The sequence below is a fragment of the Mandrillus leucophaeus genome, unplaced genomic scaffold (genome assembly GCF_000951045.1).
Source record: "Mandrillus leucophaeus isolate KB7577 unplaced genomic scaffold, Mleu.le_1.0 Scaffold489, whole genome shotgun sequence".
Lineage (NCBI taxonomy): Eukaryota > Metazoa > Chordata > Mammalia > Primates > Cercopithecidae > Mandrillus > Mandrillus leucophaeus.
The window spans coordinates 1,352,025-1,373,959 of NW_012105242.1; the positions used below are offsets into that span (position 1 = coordinate 1,352,025).

At 41.2% G+C, this 21,935-nt stretch overlaps 1 protein-coding gene across 1 annotated transcript in view; it reads left to right on the top strand.

Annotated features, from left to right (window-relative positions):
• Positions 1-14,985, top strand: part of CSE1L (CSE1 chromosome segregation 1-like (yeast)) — a 59,912-nt gene extending 44,927 nt beyond the window's left edge. Inside the window, exons 14-24 of the mRNA XM_011995412.1 lie at positions 2,241-2,377; positions 3,503-3,606; positions 6,191-6,288; positions 7,418-7,568; positions 7,709-7,917; positions 8,901-8,998; positions 9,093-9,178; positions 10,201-10,282; positions 12,279-12,425; positions 12,878-13,109; positions 14,455-14,985. Of these exons, the coding sequence (XP_011850802.1) occupies positions 2,241-2,377; positions 3,503-3,606; positions 6,191-6,288; positions 7,418-7,568; positions 7,709-7,917; positions 8,901-8,998; positions 9,093-9,178; positions 10,201-10,282; positions 12,279-12,425; positions 12,878-13,109; positions 14,455-14,544 (1,434 nt within the window). The 3' untranslated portion in view covers positions 14,545-14,985. The remainder of the gene's footprint in view (positions 1-2,240; positions 2,378-3,502; positions 3,607-6,190; positions 6,289-7,417; positions 7,569-7,708; positions 7,918-8,900; positions 8,999-9,092; positions 9,179-10,200; positions 10,283-12,278; positions 12,426-12,877; positions 13,110-14,454) is intronic.
• The last annotated feature ends 6,950 nt before the right edge of the window (positions 14,986-21,935 follow it).

Sequence of the window (21,935 nt, forward strand, 5' to 3'; positions counted from 1 at the left end):
ACACGGTCTCGTTCTGTCGCCCAGGCTGCAGTGCAGTGACATGACCACAGCTCACTGCAGCGTTGAACTCCTGGGCTCAAGCAGTCCTTCCACTTCAGCCTCCTGAGTAGCTGGAACCCAGGCATGTGCCACCACGCCCAGCTATATGGCATTACTTTTAAAAAATGAATTGAGAAAAACAATAGAGAATACCTGCTTCCCCAGTTAGAGTGTGTTGGAATTTGCCAATCTTAAATGGTATCTCATTGCAGTTTTAATTTATATTTGATTTATTTTGAGTTCAATTAAGCACCTTTCCATTTGAAGGGTCCATTTTCATTTCTTTTCTGTGAACTGTGAATTCATATTCTTTTGCCCATTTTTCTATCTGATTGTTGGTCTTAATTTTTAGAGAACGTCTAGTTTTTCTTCTGATTCTTAACGCCTAGGTCACTTTAATTGTACTGAGAAAAAAAATCAAAATGTGCAGTCATTTTATTCCTTTGATGTCTTTGCCCAGTAAAAGTGGTGCCATCTTGCAAAATATTTTAAACACACAAGCAGGAATAAAACAATATGATTATTACTGAAATAATCCTCACAAATCTTAAAACTCCAGGCCATATTTATTTATACATACATATACAGTGGAGGTATTCCAGGTGCTCCCTGCCCAGTCAGTCCCTTTCTCTCTATAGGTAATTACTGTCATGAATTCAGTGTATTTTACACCCATGTAAGTGCTTTTCTTATACTTTCACTACGTGTTTATGTTTCTGCAAAAATTATTTAGTATTCTGTAGGTTTTAATTTTTTTTTAGATGGAGTCTTGCTTTCTTGCCAAGGTTCAAGCCATTCTCCTGCCTCAGCCTCCCAAGTAGCTGGGACTGCAGGTGCCCACCAATTTTTGATAGAGACAGGGTTTCGCTATCTTGGCCAGGCTAGTCTCGAACTCCTGACCTCAGGTGATCCACCCGCCTCAGCTTCCCAAAGTGCTGGGATTACAGTCGTGATTCACTACGCCTGGCCTAGGTTTTAAATTTTTGTTTATATAAATGACATCATACCGTGGGTTTCATTTTTGTTTTTGTTTTTTTTTTAAAGACAGAGTCTTCGCTCTGTCACTCAGGCTGGAGTGCAGTGGCATGATCTCAGCTCACTGCAAGCTCTGCCTCCCGGGTTCACACCATTCTCCTGCCTCAGCCTCCTGAGTAGCTAGGACTACAGGTGACTGCCACCATGCCTGGCTAATTTTTTTTGTATTTTTTAGTAGAGATGGGGTCTCACCGTGTTAGCTAGGGTGTTCTTGATCTCCTGACCTCGTGATCCACCCCCGTCGGACTCTCAAAGTGTTGGGATTACAGGCGAGAGCCACTGCGCCCAGCCTTTTCTGTTTTGAGAATGGGGTCTTGCTCTCTTGCCCAGGCTGGAGTGCAGTGGTGCGATCATAGCTTACCTCAGCCAGGAAATTCTGCGCTCAAGCGATCCTCCTGCCTTAGCCTCCCTAGTTGATGGGATTACAGGCATGCTCCACCATACCCTGCTACATCATGACTGTTTGTGCTTAACATCGTTTTTGAGTTATTCATTTAGTGCCTAAAGTGATCCACCTACCTCAGCCTTTCAAGTAGTTGGGACTACAGGAATTCACTACCATGCCCAGCTAATTTTTTATTTTTTATTTTTTTAAATAGAGATGGGGTCTCACTATGTTGCCCAGGCTGATCTTGAGCTCCTGGGCTTAAGCGATTGTTCTACCTTGGTTTCCCAAAGTATTGGGATTACAGACAGGAATGAACCATGATACCCAGCAGGCTTTTCTAGTTTAGACTAATGAATATTTCAAATTTAGAGGTTTTTAATGAAGATTGTTCTTATATTTGTTACTTTTTGGGGGTGGGGAGAGAACAAAAAATGAGACACAAAAAGGTTAAATAAGTTTTTCAAGAAATATCTGCTACTGATAATTCTTAGGTTTGGTGAAATCTTAGTCTGCTTCTCTGTGATATTATTCTATGGTATGTTGATTTATCTACAAGATGTTATTTATCCTCATAGTTTTGTGCTCTGAAAAGGAGAATTTAGAAAGTGGAAATTGAACCATTATGTGCAAGTAAAAGTTTTGATCTGGGCAGCAGCATCATCTGTTAGAGCTTAAAAATAGCAAATTGTTTAAATCAACAGGCCCTTCTCTTCCAATTGTTTTTTATTCAAATATGGAATCATTGCATTTAGAGCATGTATATTATTGTGTTTTTTAGGTGCCAAAAGAGCATCTTTTAGTCTCGATTCCTCTCTTGATTAATCATCTTCAAGCTGAAAGTATTGTTGTTCATACTTACGCAGCTCATGCTCTTGAACGACTCTTTACTATGCGAGGGCCTAACAATGCCACTCTGTGAGTATTTTATTCTAAAGTTTTTAAGCCTGGGATAGGGGCTGTACTGTGCTGCTCAAAGATATCTCTGAATGTTTTCATAATTTCACTAGCAGAAAAACAAATGTCTGCTTTTTATTCATTTATACTGTCTCATTCTAAAAGGATTTGAGGCTGCTTACCAGAATAGCTGCATTATGACAATACAATTAAATAAACTGGAGCCGAGGAAAGTAACTGGAATAAAGTTAACAAACAGAAATGTGTGTCAAAGGATCCTATATAGTAGTTAAAGAAACTCCAGATTTTATTTGGAGTCTCTTAGCAGCCAAGGCAAAGAGGGAAACTTGGGGAGTTAAAATTTTCACAGTGTCTATGAGATTAAAATTAAAGCAAGAGAATACTGTACAATAGTAGTAGTGGTGTTCTCAGCAACATCATGTAACAGTTATTTTCATGTGGCTGTTTGCATAATATCACTTATTTCTGAGATATGACCAAACCGAATGAAAGTAATTCACTAGGGGCCAAGAAAATAGCTCTTCTGGCCTGGACTAAGGATGAAATATAGAGGAATGGATGGTCTGCCTGTCTTTCAGGCCACTGTTCAACAGTATTATTTCTTGAAATTAAGCTTTGGGTAAGAGATGGAAAACAGTTCTAGGTTCTTTCCTTCATCAAGAACTTGAAGTACAGATACTCTCAGTGGCCAATTAAGAGTAGAAAGGACATCCTTTGAGGTGAGTCAAGCCAGTACCTATCTTCAGGCCCAGAATTTATACAGAAAACAGTTCTGAATCTTGCTCCACCTCCAAAAAAAAATAAATAAATGATGGAGACTCCTGAGATTCTGAGTTCTGTTCTCAGTGGTAATAGTTACAAACCAGGGACAACTGTTGCAACTTTAGATGTTGTTGGGTTTAGCTGGCTTTTTGGTTCAGTTGTATTTGGTTCTCGATGTGCCTTCTTAGGAGATTAACATGAGCACATGTAAAAAAGTTATTTTCCTAAACCATCTATCAATTGTCAGTGGTGGGAGATGGCTCAGTTTTATGCTGAGAAGGGTGACATAGTGGTTGCCAAGGGTAATCCGCAGTGACAAGCTCAAGAGTTGGTAGTGACTGAAAGCTGTTTTTTCATCTATAGCTTTACAGCTGCAGAAATCGCACCGTTTGTTGAGATTCTGCTAACAAACCTTTTCAAAGCTCTCACACTTCCTGGCTCTTCAGAAAATGAATATATTATGAAAGGTAGGCTGTTTCCCTGGTGTGCAGACTACAGGTATCCAATCTCAGATTGTAAGGGTAAGTATAACCTGAGTTATACTTCAGGTTATACAGTCTGTGAACCAGATAATGTTTACCAAGGAGTAAGTTAGTTTAGGTATTTCAAAATGAAAAACATTATCTTGTTTACTGTTGACAGTAATCTTTTTTTTTTTTTTTTTTTTTTTTTTTGAGACGGAGTCTTGCTCCATTGCCCAGGCTGGAGTGCAATGGCTTGATCTCAGCTCACTGCCACCTCTCCCTTCTGGGTTCAAGTGATTCTCCTGCCTCAGCCTCCTAACTGGGATTACAGGCGCGCCCCACCATGCCCACCTAATTTTTGTATTTTTAATAGAGACAGGGTTTTGCCATATTGGCCAGGCTGGTCTCAAACTCCTGATCTCAAATATCTGCCTGCCTCAGCCTCCCAAAGTGCTGGGATTAGAGGACACTGCACCTGGTCAACAGTAATCTTAATTTGATATGGAACCTCTCGTTACAGAAAATGTAGCAAAGCCCTTTTTTTCTTCCCTAGACTGAGTTTCTTTAAGGCAAAGAAGAGATCATGCAACATTTATTAACTGCATGTTCATCTTGGTAGGGGCAAAATGTGGGTGCCTGTGGTAGACTCTATACAAACCGTCTTCTTATATACTGCCAAGGACACAGGCAGCTGTATGCATCCACAGTCCGGTGTATCCATCCACCAGGCACTACATTAGTTGGGTGTCCTGGTGCCAGCTCTGAATTTAGAGACAGTCTCAGTGTTTTTCACTGTTGAATCCCAAAAGCCTAGCACATTGGGTCATAGGAAGCACTTTTCACAGAAACTCCCTGATCCTTCCAGTCGGGATCAGAAATCCTAGAGTGGCTGTGTGTGTCTGGGTGTATGTTTCCAACACTGTCCTTCCCCCAACAATGATGTGTAATTACTGTTGTTTAATGTCTTTTTTTTTTTTTTTGAGATAGAGTTTGACTCTTGTTGCCCAGGCTGGAGTGCAATGGCACAATCTCAGCTCACTGCAGCCTCACCCTCCTGGGTTGAAGCATTTCGCCTTCTTCAGCCTCCCGAGTAGCCGGGATTACAGGCATATGCCACCATGCCCAGCTAATTTTGGATTTTTAGTAGAGACGGGGTTTCTGCATGTTGGTCAGGCTGGTCTCGAACTCCCAACCTCAGGTGATCCACCCGCCTCGGCCTCCCAAAGTGCTGGGATTTCAGGTGTGAGCCACTGCGCCCAGCCTTAATGTCCATTTCTATGAGAGCAGCTAACTAGTTTGTGGTCTTCATTACTGTGTTTTTAGGGTATGTAAGTATACACAGTGTATAATACCTTCTCTGTACAGCTGTATGAGTGAATGAAATAATTATGTGCCAGCCTAGTGGAGGAGCACCAATTTATCCTCTACCCTTTTAACCCAGGTCAGGGAAAGATTTTCTCTAGGAAGTGATGTCTAAGCTGAGATACGACCTAACCGAATGTTAGGTGTGAGGGATAGGTAGCAATCTGTTGAAGGGTGGATGAGTCTTTGGCTCTGGTAAAGGAGGAAACATTATGTGCACAGTTCAGGAGGCAAGAGCAGATGGCTTTCTGTCCTTTCTACCTGGCATGTATTTGGGGCTCTGCTTAGTAAACATTTATTTTGGAAATGTTATTTGTGGAAAGAACTTTCATATATTTTTAGCTGACAAATTTCTTTTTCTCCCATGCTTCCTATTTTTAACCCATTTATGGTCTTACTTTTGAGCAATATTTTTGCAATTTGGACTCTCTGTGGCTTTACATGTATTTTTAGAATTTTTTTAAGGCTCCTAATCTCCCTTTTTTTGAGTGAGGTGGGTAGGCAGTTTTCTCTTTCAGTTTCCTGTAGTGTGAGATCATGTTTCCTTTAGGCTAGGGCTAAACATTTTCTGATGCTGATTTCTTTTTTTTTTTTGAGAGAGAGTCTCACTCTGTCTCCCAGGCTGGAGTGCAGTGGCATGATCTTGGCTCACTGCAACCTCTACTTCCCAGGTTCAGGTGATTCTCACACCTCAGCCTCCCGAGTAGCTGGGACTACAGACGTGCACCACATACCTGGTTAATTTTGCTATTTTTAATAGAGATGGGTTTCTCCATGTTGGCCAGGTTGGTCTCAAACTCTGGCCTCAAGTGATCCGCCAGCCTTGGCCTCCCAAAGTGCTGGGGTTACAGGTGTGAGCCACCAAGCATGACCTCTGCTACTGATTTCTAAGAGAAAGAGACCCCCAAACAGTTCTCTCAGACTCACCTGCTCCATTCATGTCAGCTCACTGTTTCTTCCTCTTAGCCTCTTTAGTTCATTATTTTTTAAACCTTGAGCCTTCTAGAAATACTTATTTCCCAGCTAAATTTTGTTGCCAACCCCTGTCCTAATTTTAAAAGGAAGGGAAATTTAGATTATTTTTAAATGTGGAGAGCTATCTTGGGGTCGTCTAAGCATCTTAAAATTTAGTTGATGAATTAGTGCGCTTTTTTCCCCCCAGTCGCTCTCTTATTCTGAAGTTTAACTAAACTCTATTTGTTTTTGCTGTTTTTATATTTTACAGCTATCATGAGAAGTTTTTCTCTCCTACAAGAAGCCATAATCCCCTACATCCCTACTCTCATCACTCAGCTTACACAGAAGCTATTAGCTGTTAGTAAGGTAATAGAGCCAATTTTGAAAGTGGGGTTCCTTTTTTATTTGCTCCAAACTGTTTGGGCCTCAGAACTCTTTGGCATTACGTGAAGCTTTAGAGAAGGTCTATGAATTCTTACTGACGAGCCGCTAATGTACTTTTCTGAAACTGTGGGCATGCTGCTAGATTGGAGACATAATAGCAGTCACTTTTAATTGTATGCTAGAAGCTTGAATACATTTTCATTCTCATTACAAAAGTAACATGTTTATTGTAGAAAAAGAAAGTGCAGATGATCCAGAATTACCTTAAATAGAGTTAAGTAGGCTTTGCACTAAATGGATATAAAAGAGGCTATCTGGACTTCATGAAATGATTATTAAAATTCCTTTGTGTTTTCTTCCTTACTCTTTTTTCTCAAAAGGAAAGTTTACTCTTCGATCAAAATTTTACAGATACTTAGATTCATGTTTATTAACACTGTTTTACAAAATAAAATATCAGTTTAAGGCTGACAATTTCTTTTTAGATGCTATTCTTGATCTTATGAGAATTACATCAGTTCATAGGAAGTGTTGGAGGGATTTTGGAGAACGGAGTGATTATTGTTCAACTGAGTAAGGGTCTTTGGATTACTTAGGGCCTTGAGGGATGGAGGGGGAAGGGAACCCAAGTCTCCATCTCCCATATGTATACAATCTCATGTTCTGATTCAGATTTGTATGCTAATAGCCTTCCAAGAACCTATTTAAAGAAAAACGGGGTTTTGTTGCTTAAAAAGAACATAAAAAACTACTCGTTTGGGGGATCATCACTCAGTAGACATAGACATTGCGGCCCACAGAAGTTAAGGCTAGTGGCATTACTAGGACTTAGTATTTCTTCTCTGCAAGGGCACATGGGTTTAAGACAAGTTACTTACAGCTCTGGGAGCTGAGGTTTGTATAAGCAACTCTGTAACTCTGAAGTATTTTTTTCATAGTGGACTTTGGGCCATTAAAAAAAATTCAGATGAACAAGTATTAGATTGTTGTAATTGGTGTTTTTTTCTTAATTTTGATTTTTAAAAAATAAGATGGCCTCTATTTTAAATGTGTTTTATAAAGGTTAAGTGTGGATTATTAGCATAATTGGCTTTTTTTTTTTTAATTTCAGAACCCAAGCAAACCTCACTTTAATCACTACATGTTTGAAGCAATATGTTTATCCATAAGAATAACTTGCAAAGCTAACCCTGCTGCTGTTGTAAATTTTGAAGAGGCTTTGTTTTTGGTGTTTACTGAAATCTTACAAAATGATGTGCAAGGTAAGTTAACGAAAATTATTTTCTTTGTAATGGAATAAAATTAGCATTGCTATAAAATGCAGCCTGCCTAAGCGATGTGGGCCTTTTGTGTCAGCCATTCCTTCTGTAGCTCACAGCTCTGTTTTTACTTTTATCAACAGAATTTATTCCATACGTCTTTCAAGTGATGTCTTTGCTTCTGGAAACACACAAAAATGACATCCCGTCTTCCTATATGGCCTTATTTCCTCATCTCCTTCAGCCAGTGCTTTGGGAAAGAACAGGAAATATTCCTGCTCTAGTGAGGCTTCTCCAAGCATTCTTAGAACGTGGTTCAAACACAATAGCAAGTGCTGCAGCTGACAAAATTGTGAGTCAGGTTTTGATATAATTGTAATTTTATAAAGTAGCTTGGAGAAACTGGGGATGGCAGATGTTTGGAATTTTTTTATTTAAAATAAATTTAAGGCTGGGGGCAGTGGCTCAAGCCCACCACTTTGGAAGCCTCTAGTGGAAGGATCCCTTGAGCCAAGGAGTTTAAGACCAGCCTGAACAACATGGTGAGACCCATCTCTACAAAGAAAAAAAAGCTTTTTAATTAGCTGGACACAGTGGAGCATGCCTGTGGTCCCATCTACTTGGAGGGCTAAGGTGAGAGGGTTGCTTGAGCTCAGGAGTTTGAGGCTGCAGTGAGCCATGATCTCACCATTGCACTCCATCCTGGGCAACAGAGCTAGACCCTGTCTCTTAAAAAAATGTAATAATAAGGGAAATAATTCCTAGAAAATGTTATGGTATGTTTTATTAGAATTCTATATCCTTTAGTTATTTATATCCATGATGGAAAAATGTAAAACAGAGCCAAACAGGTTGATTTTAAGAACTTAACTTTGGTCAGGTGTGCTGGCTCACACCTGTAATCTCAGCACTTTGGGAGACTGAGGTGGGCACATCACCCGAGGTCAGTTCAAGACCAGCCTGGCCAACATGGTGAAACCCTGTCTCTACTAAAAATAAAAATTAGCTGGGTGTGGTGGCGCGTGCCTATAATCCCAGATACTTGGGAGGCTGAGGCAGGAGAATCATTTGAACCTGGGAAGCAGAGGCAGTGAGCCAAGATCACCCCATTGCACTCCAGCCTGGGCAACAAGAGTGAAACTCCATCTCAAAAAAAAAAAAATTAATAGCTATGTGGGAGGAATTTTTCCCCATATGTTCCAGAAATAATTAAAGAGAAAAGGATAATTAGATTATTACAGTATGAACTCTGTTTTAAGACACACATCATGTTTAACTTTTTGAATAATTATTCCTGTTGGTTAACCATTTGCTCTTGGATCTCATTTCTTACAGCCTGGGTTACTAGGAGTCTTTCAGAAGCTGATTGCATCCAAAGCAAATGACCACCAAGGTTTTTATCTTCTAAACAGTATAATAGAGCACATGCCTCCGTGAGTATGACTGCTTTGTGCATTTATTCAGAAATTTTGTTAGGTGCTCAGAAAAGTGCTGAATTTATATTGTTGATTTTTTTAAATTCTTTAGTGAATCAGTTGACCAATATAGGAAACAAATCTTCATTCTGCTATTCCAGAGACTTCAGAATTCCAAAACAACCAAGTTTATCAAGAGTAAGTAAAATCATCTGGATGTTCTGCAGAAGTAATGAAAGAAAGTAGCTAAAACTCTTAGACTTTATGGTTGCAGATAAACTTCTTATCCGTTTTAAACTTTATGCAAAAAATACTTGGCCACGTGTGGAGGTTCACGCCTGTAATCGTAGCACTTTGGGTGGCCAAGTGAGGCGGATCACCTGAGGTCAGGAGTTCAAGACCAGCCTGGGCAACATGGCGAAACCCCTGTCCCTACGAAAAGTGCAAAAAAATTAGCCAGGCATGGTGGCATGTGCCTGTAGTCCCAGCTACTTGGGAGGCTGAGGTGGGAGGATCACTTGAGTCCCAGAGGTTGAGGCTGCAGTGAGCCAAGATCATACCTACTATACTCCATCCTGGGTGATAGAGTGAGACCCTGTTTCAAAAAAAAAAAAGAAAAAATATTTTAAGGGCCTGGTGCGGTGGCTCTCATCTGTAATCCCAGTACTTTGGGAGGTGAAAGTGGGAGTATTCCTTGAGCCCAGGAGTTAAAAGACCAGCCTGGGCAACATGGTAAGACCCTGTCTCTGCAAAATAGCCAAGCATGGTGGTGTGTGCCTGTAGTCCCAGCTACTCAGGAGGCAGAGGTGGGAGGATCACTTGAGCCTGGAAAGTTAAGGCTGCGTGAGCTGTGATCACCCTATTGCACCCAGCCTAGGTGACAGAGTGAAACCTTCTCACAAGAAAACAGAAAATAGTTTAAGATGTTTGTGTTCTCCAAACATTTAGTGTCAGTCATATTGTGTTCCAGAGGTTGGTTTATGGTTGGATACCAAAACATTTTTTCAATAGAGAGAATGATATAAGGAAATATAAATCAAAGAGAGATGGCATGTAAAGGTCTAGGATAGAAAGGCAAGTTTGTATTTATTAGAAGGCAAGTATTGACGCCACAGCCTTTGGATGTTAATGATTATGCATAGGTTTATTTTGCAGACTTCTCAGTTACCAGTTCAGTGTGTGAGTTCTCTGTGTTGATATTCTGCATCTTCTTTCAACAGGTTTTTTAGTCTTTATTAATTTGTATTGCATAAAATATGGGGCACTAGCACTACAAGAAATATTTGATGGTATACAACCAAAGTAAGTTTGTTTTTATTATTTTTTAAAGGAAGACAATGTTTTGACTTTTTTTTAGTACAAATCAGTATCTCTGTCTTATAGATGACGTTGTGGTTCTTGGTATGGAGATAGTATCTGTGGTTTTCAAAATATTCTTAGGTATTGGGTGTAAAGAAAAAGTAGTCCTGGCCCGGCTCACGCTCGTAATCCCAGCACTCTGGGAGGCTAAGGAGGGAGGATTTAGCTCAGGAGTTTGAGACCGGCCTGGGCAATATAGTGAGACCCCATCGCAAAAAAAGAAAAAACATCCTGGAATCATTGTTCTAATCCTCTAGTTAGAGGCCCCTCTACACGCTGGCATTCTCCACAGCCAGTGTTCTGTATTATGTTAAATGGTCAGTGTTGTCTCCAGGAGCCTGCCTTATTCAAACTAACAGCAGAAAACACCACATGTTCTCACTCATAGGTGAGAATCGAACAGTGAGAACACTTGGACACAGGGCGGGGAACATCACACTCTGGGGCCTGTCATGGGGTGGGAGGCAGGGGGAGGGATAGCATTAGGAGAAATAAGTAATGTAAATGATGAGTTAATGGGTACCGCAAACCACCTTGGCACATGTATACATATGTAACAAACCTGCACGTTGAGTACATGTACTCTAGAACTTAAAGTATAATTTAAAAACCAAAAAAACCCTAACAGCAGAATTTTCCTTCCCCCTTTTTTAAAAAATCATGCTAATCTTCTCCATGTTGTTCCAATTTTAGTATATGTGCTGCTAATGCAAACGCAGCAGAATTTTTCAAATGAGAAATACTTAGGACCAATAAAACTTTGTTTTTGACTTATCTGGTAGATATGCAAAGAATGTATCTAGGTGGCATTTCCCATTAGGGAATAAAACAATTATAACAAAAATAAAAAGAACAACTATTAGGGAAAATTTCTTTGGAGACGGTTAGATCACCGTACCTGTTATGTCTCAAAAATTCTACATTGACTAAAAAATGAATTACTCTGGAAAGCAGACCAGAAAACATGGCTTCCGGCAGTAGGGGATTTTGAGGAAATCTCATGCACTGCTAGTGGGAGCCTGAATTAGCATGATCTTTCTGGAAAGCAAAACATAAGGACTTTTTATCCAGAGCATTAGAATTGCCATACTCTTTGAGCCGTATTTCCACTTCAAATAATTGATTCCATTAACGCATAAACTGAGGATTCTGCATCATTTAGAATTGTGGAAAGCTTCACTTCTAGCATGTTTGCAACAACATAGAATGATTGGCCAAATTATTTTAAACAGCCATTAGCATTTATATACCTGCAGGTATGTAAGCAAAGACAGTTGGGAAGCTTATAACCCAAAAATGTTAAAACTAGTTGTTTCTGGGTGGTGGGATGATGGGTGATTCTTTTTTCACTCTTTGCTCCTCTCTGCCTTTGTTTTGTTTTGTTTTGTTTGAGACTGGCCAGGTGTAATTTTTAAAGAAAAAAGCAGAGAGGTCTAGGAATGGTGACTCACGCCTATAATCCCAGCACTTTGGGAGGCTGAGGCAGGTGGATCACTTGAGGTCAGGAGTTCGAGATCAGCCTGGCCAACATGGTGAAACCCCATCTCTACTAAAAATACAAAAAATCCGCCGGGCGTGGTGGTAGGCGTCTGTAATCCCAACTACTCAGGGGGCTGAGGCAGGCGAATTGCTTGAACCCCGGAGGTGGAAATTGTAGTGAGCTGAGATCGTACCGTTCCACTCTAGCCTGGGCAACAGGAGCGAAACTCCGTCTCAAAAACAAAAAAAAGATTATGGCATTTGGCTTCAGGGTAGAGGTGTGATGGGATTTTTTTATGTTTTGACTTTCAGTCTCTTCAGCTGATCAAAAACAGCAGTCTTGTTATTTAGTAATTTATTATATTCATAAGAAGTAACTGAGTGTAAATAACATCTAAGCATTTTACTATTTCATTATAGTGATGGTCTAATATTGAGTGGATTTATTTTGCTTTAATAGAATGTTTGGAATGGTTTTGGAAAAAATTATTATTCCTGAAATTCAGAAAGTATCTGGAAACGTAGAGAAAAAGATCTGTGCGGTTGGCATAACCAAATTACTAACAGAATGTCCCCCAATGATGGACACTGAGTATACCAAGCTGTGGTAAGAACTTCGTTTTAATGTTTTTGTAAGTTATAGCTTCCTTCCCATATGACTGCAAAATTAACAAAGCTTAGTCTCTTGGGGGCCAAGAGAATTTTGGTCTGATCTCAGCTTATCCACAAGCTACCATCAGATCCAAGACATGATTTCTGGATCCTTCTGGGCCTAGAATGATCTTGTTTCCTAGTTCTTTTTCAGGGGGATTCATGGACCCCTTTAGGAGTCTGATCTAGGTTATCTCTAAGACAGTTTTATGATAGAAGCCCAACCAACTGACTTATCTTTAAGGGGAAGAACTGAATAAGCCAAGAAAAGAACCATCTTAATTTCAAAGGTCCCTTTTTCTTGAGACTATGAGTCTGTAATTTTGTGTCTCTGAGTAATTGCTGCTTTTAAGTCTTCAGGGTATTTTCTTGACCTTTTAATCTCTTGCTTTCTTCCATCCAATCCAGGACTCCATTATTACAGTCTTTGATTGGCCTTTTTGAGTTACCCGAAGATGATACCATTCCTGATGAGGAACATTTTATTGACATAGAAGATACACCAGGATATCAGACTGCCTTCTCACAGTTGGCATTTGCTGGGAAAAAAGAGCATGATCCTGTAGGTCAAATGGTGAACAACCCCAAAATTCACCTGGCACAGTCACTTCACAAGTTGTCTACCGCCTGTCCAGGAAGGGTAAGTTCTACTCTGTGATAAATGAAGACTTTAATGGGAGGGCAAAAGGATAGTAGTTGTTCTGGTGTCTGTTTTCATTGGTGGGCATAATAAAACTAAATCTCATTGAGTTACAGCAAGCTTATTTTCTTTAATTAAAAACACTGAGCCCCTTTTTTTCTTGTATTATGTACTACAAATATATTTTAAGTGAATGGATTTAGGAGTGAGAACAAAGGAGGAAAAATCCCTTCAATAGAAATATGTTTATTTCCCAGATCGAAGTACTCCATCTGTTATTAAAATGTGGTACCATTTTTTCACTTTTATTTATTTATTTTTATTTATTTATTTATTTATTTTTGAGACAGGGTCTCACTCTTATCCAGGCTGGAATGTAGTGGTACAATTATGGCTCACTGCAGCCTCAACCTCCCAGGTTCAAGTGATCCTCCTGCCTCTCAGCCTTCCAAGTAGCTAGGACCTACTATACCCAGCTAATTTTTTATTTTTTTATGGAGACAGGGTCTCCCTGTGTTGTCCAGGTTGGTCTCAAACTCCTGGGCTCAAGCCATCCTTCTCCTTCAGCCTCCCAAAGTGCTGGGATTACAAGTGTGAGGCTGGCCACAGTTTTTTTTTTTTTTAATTGCAGCATACTCAGAAATTAATAGATCACGGCATAAACCTAATAATGGCTGTATAGTTGCATTTTGTCAGCACTTATTATAGAGTTCTCACATGTTACCTGATAAAATATATATTTTTCAAGCCAGACACTGATTTATGCCTGTAGTCCTAGTGCTTTGGGAAGCCAGGGCTGCAGTAAGCTATTATGGTGCCACTGCAATCCAGCCTGGGCAACAGAGCGAGGTCCTGTTTCTTAAAAAACGTGTGTGTGTGGTGTGTATGTATGTATGTATATATTTTTTTTCATTGTATTATTACGGAGACTTTCAAACATACATAGAAAGAGCATAATGAAGCCTGCATGTACCCAGCTTCAATAATTACCAGTATCTTGCCAGTTTTGTTTCATTTGTTTCTCCTTTTATTCTCTGTATTGAGCAAGTCTTAGCCATCATATCGTTTCACCTGTAAGTACCTCATTCTCCATCATTAACCAGTAAGGACTTTTTAATTAACCACAATACCACTATCACACCTAATAATAGTAATTCCTTATGGATGTATTCTTTAGACCTGTTTTTGAAGGCATTAAAGCAGTTGAGTTTCTGGAGAATCTTTGGATGGTGATTAATGATTGGCTGCTCTTCCCAGAGCTGTGGCAGCTTTCCCATGGAAGATGGGGTTTGTATTGGTGCACCAAGATCTCCAACAGCCAGTGTGTGTTTCCCATCTCTTGTAGGTTCCATCAATGGTGAGCACCAGCCTGAATGCAGAAGCGCTCCAGTATCTCCAAGGGTACCTTCAGGCAGCCAGTGTGACACTGCTTTAAAATGCATTTTTCTAATTGGCTAAACCCAGATGGGTTTCCCAGGAAATCACAGACATCTGAGCACAGCTGCATTAAAACAAAGCAAGTTTTCCTTTTGAACTTGTCACAAATTCCATCTTGTAAAGGATATTAAATGTTGCTTTAACCTGAACCTTGAGCAAATTAGTTGGTTTGTGTGATCATACATTTATGTGGGTGGCTTCTAGTTTGCAACTTCAAGGGACAAGTATTAATAGTTCAGTGTATGGCACTGGTTTGCGTTGAATATTTGCACGGTTTGGATAATCTTAAATTTTGACGGACACTGTGGAGACTTTCTGTTACTAAATCCTTTTGTTTTGAAGCTGTTGCTATTTGTATTTCTCTTGCCCTTTATATTTTTTGTCTGTTTCTTTACGCTTTGATTGGAAATGTGAGTAAAGAATTACTTGTGTTACTTGCCAAGCAGTGCACATTTCATAGTTTTAAATCTCTAATCAGCAATAAAAATCCTAAAATATGTACCTAAGAACATCTTAAGGACAGGTTTTCGGTGCTCTCTCATGCTTTTGTAAACATGAAGAATTTCTTTAAATTTCTCCCTTTTCCTTTCCTGGACTCTATAAAATCCTAATTTCTAAATCATATAAACTCAGATTATTTAGTCTTTTTTAATATGGGGGAAGGGGCATTAATATAGATTTGGGACTTATTTACTAGAATTTTCTATAGCAGTTCCTAGGTGGCAGTGTGAGTTTTGGGTAGGTGACTCCTCTGGGAGAAATGCTCTGCCTGGCTTAATGGGGTGGTGGTTGAGAGTACTTGAGACTGTGGATGTTTGATCTCTTTCATCTCTGCTCTTTCCTGGAGAGTGGAGGTTACTTGGAACTTTCCAAACCCAGACACCTTAGAACCATGTCGTCCAGTGGTGGATCTGGCAAGGATGCCTGGTGAGGTTGGTTGCACTGGCTCCCTCCCTTGGCCTGGCCTATGGAATTGTATAGCATTCGTTTTTGAGGAATGAAGAATCAGTATCTAAATTTTGTGAGGCACAGTTGATTTATGCTGGAATTGTTCATTGTCCATTCAGTGTAAACTGGAACTTTTGTCTTCCAGCTCAAGTGGTTTCTCACAGGAGTTATCAGTAACCCTCACTCCCTCCTCAAGATGGAGTCTTATTCTGCTGACCAGGCTGGAGTGCAGTGGCACAATCTCAGTTCACTGCAACCTCCATCTCCCAGGTTTGAGCAATTATCTTGCCTCAGCCTCTCAAGTAGCTGGGATTACAGGTATCCGCCACCACACCCAGCTAATTTTTGTATTTTTAGTAGAGATGGGGTTTCACCATGTTGGTCAGGCTAGTCTCGAACTCCTGACCTCATGATCCACCCACCTCAGCCTCCCAAAGTGTTGGGATTACAGGCGTGAGCCACAGCGCCCGGCGATATCTTTTTTAATTTTAGGCACTTCACTCCAATGGTTTTTCTTACTTTGTTTCTTTCGTTTTTTTTTTGTTTTGTTTTGTTTTTTTTTGAGACAGAGTCTCTGTTGCCCAGGCTGGAGTGCAGTGGCATGATCTCAGCTGATCGCAACCTCCACCTCCCAGGTTCAAGCGATTCTCCTGCCTCGGCCTCCTGAGCGGCTGGGGTTACAGGCACACACCACCATCCCTGGCTAATTTTTGTATTCTTAGTAGAGACGGAGTTTCACCATGTTGGCCAGGCTGGTCTTGAACTCCTGACCTCGTGATCTGCCTGCCTCGACCTCCCAAAGTGCTGGGATTAAAGGCTTGAACCACTGTGCCCGGCCACTTGTTTCTGTAATGTTGCGTAAGAAATTTCAAGCTATCTTATGAACCATCTACTCATTTAAGTGCTTTGTTGTTGTCGTTGGTTTTGACACAGTAATGGGAATACTACATTTTACATTATTACTTTGGCTTAAGTGGTCATTGGTGGAGATACTGAGATATTACTGGAATCCATTTTTAAGCCACAAACAACTTATGTGGAAAGTCTGGGATGGACAACAGGGAATTGCTGGTGATGGTTTCTGTATGTTTTTCACTCACATGAGCTCCTTAAGTATTTGGCTTCGCTCTTGCGCTGCTTGTGAACAGTGAGTCAGTGTCCAGCAGATACCGTTCTGGAGGCTGCTTGATTCAGCATATTAAACTCAGATCGTGTTCCAGACGTTTTCCTTCTTCAGTTCAAAAGGCTGAGTAGTAGATGGTGTGCCTTTTAAAATAGTTACTGAACAGCAAGACTAGTACATTTACTTACTTTACCACAGTTCATTAATTATCAGATTTTTTTTTAACTGCCTTCTACTGAAGTTGCTTATTCAATCATCCAAGACAGTTTTTATATCTGGCTTTAAAGATTTTAGGACATGGTGGACAGAAACTGCTGGAGTGGTTCTTTCACAAGCCTTAGTGACTGTAGCTCAGTGGTGATGCACACCACTGTGATCTTGAGCAAACGATTTGACCTCTATGCCTTTATTTTCCTCTTCTGAAAAATGAGCATATTACTCACCTTCAAGGTGGTTGTAAGAATGAGATGGTGCATGTAGAGTACTCAAGCAGAGAACTTATGCAGAGTAAGCACGCATCAGGAAAAGCTGCTGGGGGAGCGGAGGACTTGGCTGGGAGAAGCGTTTGTTAGGGAGCACACTTGCCAACGTGCTGCATCCCTGGGAGGCGAGGTGGCTTTGTGGGGAAGAGCCCGGGCATGGGCGGCCCCACCCACACCCCAGGATGTTTTTACAGAAGGGAAGTATTGCCAAGTTTCTCATCAGAGCTAGGTCCGTTCATTCTCCATGGTATTCAATCATGTCTTTTAACAAGCTGATTTTTAAATAACTGAGTTTTAAAATTATTTTTATGTATTTATTTTTTTGAGACGGATTCTTGCTCAGCCCAGGCTGAAGTGCAGAGGCGTGATCTTGGCTCACTGCAACCTCCGCCTCCTGGTTTCAAGTGATTCTCCTGCCTAAGCCCCGAGTAGCTGGAATCATAGGTACGCACAACCACGCCCAGTTAACTTTTGTATTTTTAGTAGAGACAAGGTTTCACCATGTTTGTTAGGCTGGTCTCAAACCCCTGACCTCAAGTGATCCGCCTGCCTCAGCCTCCCAAAGTGCTGGGAGTACAGGCGTGAGCCACTGCACCTGGCCACTGAGTTTTTATTTTAAATGTATTTTCTTTGTGGGAAACTTGGAAAATACAGAAAAAATATTTAAAAATTAAAAATCATTCATATTCCAACCTACATTAAGCATTTTGGTTCATTTGAGATCATTCTGTATATAGTTTTGTAATTTTTTTAAACAGTATTTACTTGGTAAACATTCAGTGGATATATGTGATTTATCATTAGGATATTTCATTACCAGATTATGTAATTGTAGCCATTGTTGAATGTCTTGGAGGTTTTCTTATTTTGTAGACAACTTGAGATGAACATCTTTATGCATCAATCTTTATTTCCTGAAGGTGGAATTACTGAGCCAATTTTCTTGTGCAAAGTTCATGTCAATTTCTTTAACACACCTTTACCTACACTGGGCATTATTTCTTTGGTTGCCATTTTGATAAGCAAAAATGGTATTTTTTCCTTACTTCTGAGGCATAATCAGATTCGCATTTAATCAAGCTATTACATACATGTGGTAAAATTCATTTTTTTCTTTTTTAACTTTTTTGTTATTGTTGAGAGGGAGTCTCGCTCTCCTGCCCAGGCTGGAGTACAGTGGTGCAATCTCAGCTCACTGCAACCTCTGCCTCCAGGTTTCAAGCAATTCTCCTGCCTCAGCCTTCTGAGTAGCTGGGATTACAGGCACCTGCCACCGTGCCTGGTTAATTTTTGTATTTTTAGTAGAGACAGGGTTTCATCATGTTGGCCACGTTGGTGGTACAGTGACGAGCATAGCTGCTTTCCAATTTATTTATTTTTTTGTTTGTTTTTGAGACAGAGTTTCACTCTCCCACCCAGGCTGTAGTGCAGTGGCACGATCTCGGCTCACTGCAACTCTACCTCCCAGGTTCAAGCGATTCTCCTGTCTCAGCCTCCCAAGTAGCTGGGACTACAGGTGCGTACCACACACCCAGCTAATTTTTTGTATTTTTAGTAGAGGCGGGGTTTCACCATGTTGGTCAGGCTGGTCTCAAACTCCTGACCTCAGATGATCCACCTGCCTCGGCCTCCTGAAGTGCTGAGATTACAGGCATGAGCCACCAAGTCCAGCTGAGCCGGGTTTACTTATTTTTAATAAAGACAGCACCTTGCTACATTGCCCATGCTGGTCTCAAACTTCTAGCCTCAAGCAGTCTTCCCACCTTAGCCTCCCAAAGTGCTTGGATTACAGACGTGAGCCACAGCACCCAGCACGTGTGGTAAAATTGTCATAATAAACAGGGATTGTAACTGAGCAACAAGTTTCTACCCTACCCCTACTTTCGCTCTTGGAGGCACCACTTGCAACTAGTGCTGTCCATAGTTCTCCTATGGATTTCTTCCTTAATTCTTCACCATTACATTCATCTTCATAGGTGTCTTTTTTTTTTTTTTTTTTTGGAGATGGAGTCTTTCTCCATCACCCAGGCTGGAGTGCAGTGGCATGATTCTGGCTCACTGCAACCTCTGCCCCGGTCAAATGATTCTCCTGCCTCAGCCTCATGAATAGCTGGGATTACAGGCACCCACTACTATGCCCAGCAAATTTTTGTATTTTTAGTAGAGATGGGGTTTCACCACATTGGCCAGGCTGGTCCCAAACTCCTGACCTCAGGTAATCCACCCACCTCGGCCTCCCAAAATGCTGGGATTACAGGCGTGAGCCACTGCACCTGGCCTAAGACAACAGTTAATCCCTTGCTATGAAATTAAGGATTTAGTCTCCTACCGTCCAGGTTTTAAAGTGTGGTCCCTGGCTTCAAATGTTGCAAGTTCCAGGGGCTTTTTCACTTTATGATAAAAAGGTGACACATCCTCAGCAGAAACTGTAAAGTACCCATATGACCATTCTGTTTTTCACCTTTAGTACAGTATTCAATACATGAAATATTCAACACTTTTTTCTTTTTTTGGACATAGTTTCGCCGTTGTCACTTAGACTGGGGTGCAGTGGCGCGATCTTGGCTCACTGCAACCTCCGCCTCCCAGTTTCAAGCGATTCTCCTGCCTTAGCCTCTCAAGTAGCTGGGATTACAGATGCCCTCCACCACACCCAGATAATTTTTGTATTTTTAGTAGAGATGGGGTTTCACCATCTTGGCCAGGCTGGTCTCGAACTCCTGACCTCAAGTGAGCCGCCTACCTGACTCTCCCAAAGTGCTGGGATTACTAGCTTGGCCTCAACTCTTCATTATTAAATTGGCTTTGTGTTAGATGATTTTGCCCAACTGTAGGTGAATGTAAGCATTCTGAGCGTGTTTGAAGTAGGACAGACTAGGATAGTGGGTCGGTTAAGTGTGTTAAATGCATTTTAACTTACGATATTTTCAGTTTATGGTGAGCTTATCAGGATGTGACCCCCATCCTAAGTTGAGGAGCATCTGTAATAGCATTTTGTTTTTTAAAAATATTTAATCATCTTTGTCAATGTCTCTTGAATCCTCAGCATTGACAACGAAGATATGTCCCCACCCCTCTGCCTCTCAGGCTTGCTAACTGGTGGGTTCTGCTTTCACTTTCACATTGTTAAAGGAGAGATGGTGTTTCCAGTTTTCTGTGCATTATCTGTAGTTCCCTTTTAAAAGCTGAGGCTGATAAATACTTTTTATGACAGTGTAAACTGGGCTTAGTGCTGTGTCAAGCAGTGTGCAAAGATTACATTTCCCCCTCCCCATGTCTTGACTTCTGCATCCCTCCAGAGAGAATGAATGTTCCTAAGGTTAAGGTCAAATGGAATAGAGTTTGCCTCTCATATTTCATCAGTTGCTCAAAGGCATTCCCTATTTTAACTTGTGTTTGGATCCTTTCTCGTGGTGGTTTTTCTGGACTTTTATTAGCTTTGTCATCCTGGGTATTACATGCCCCTGGATGTTCTTTTTACAGTCCTGGCTCGTGAACCAAAACAGTTCTTGGTTTGGTAGGCTGCTAGGGCTCCCATTGGGGCCTCTCCATTCTGGTGTTCCTGGGCAGATGGGCTCCTATCCCTACTGGTCTGTCCTGCTGGTGTTTAGGGCCCTGACTTCCACTTTGCAAGGTCACCTTTCAGGATTCATGTGTATCCACTTTCCTGTGTCAGAAACTCCCTGCTGCTGACCTCCCCCTCCTCTTTGCTGTCATTAATGGCCTCTCATTGTAGGAGATAAACATATGCTCAGCCTAGAATACCACATGATGTTTGTTTTCTTGATTCATTGCTTTTTGCCTATTAGCCTTGTTGTTCTAAAGTAGTTCGTTTTTCTAGTGTGCTGCTTCTTTCCCCTCAATGACCCCTACCCCAAAACAGTGCCTAAATACCATTCATGCAGGCTTTGATTTGAGAATCAAACAGGTTCACACTCTTTATTCCTGAGAAGTACAGAAACTTACCGAATCTCACAGCTGGATAAAGCCGGGATTGAAACTCTGGCAGCTTTGCTTTTGCACAAGAGGTGGCAGAAAAAAGATCAGCTGTGGTAATTAGGGCCCATGGGGCCGAGCATCATCACCCCGGGAACCGTGGGCCTCGCTGGGCCAAAAATAGTGTGGTCCCTGGGCTGCAAAAGTTCTAAGCATTTCCGGTTTTCTCAGCTGAAGTTTGATTCAGCCTTCAACCGTGTTTACATTTTTCTTGTTCATAAATCCAAGGAACCAGGAAAGAAACTTACTAAGACTCAGAATTTTCAGGCACACATTACAAAGTTGCCAGCACATTTTCAACCACCCACCAGGTGCGCATATTCTCTGCACACAGCGCAGACACCCATCAGAGCTTAGCACAGCAAAAGGGCCAAGCGACTTCCAAACTACAGAGAATCTCAGGCCATCTGCCTTGGGAGGTCTTCTGGCAGCCATCACAAATAGACTGAAAAAGGCAAATCCTACAAAGAACACAGTCTGAAGAAGTGACACACAGGATGCTGACAGACCCTTAGTAGAGATCCTTATTCGAAAGGGGCATCAGCTGCTTGCTACTCCATCCAGGGTCAGAAAGAGACTCCTAGTGAAGCCGCTATTGCATTCTAAGGAGTGGGGACAACCACCAGCCAGACTGGAGCAGCCCAGCTCTGAAGAGAAGGGCCTGTCACCTGATCCTGCCTGTGCCCCATCAAGCTCTGGGGACCAAGCAAAATCAAGAGCTCCAGGCATACCTCAAAGCTCACCTGACAACTGATGGAGCCAGTGTGTGCACTGTAGGTAAGGTCGTGATAGAGCTGCCTGGGGAAGGATGGAAGACACGTTAAGATTTATGATTGGATA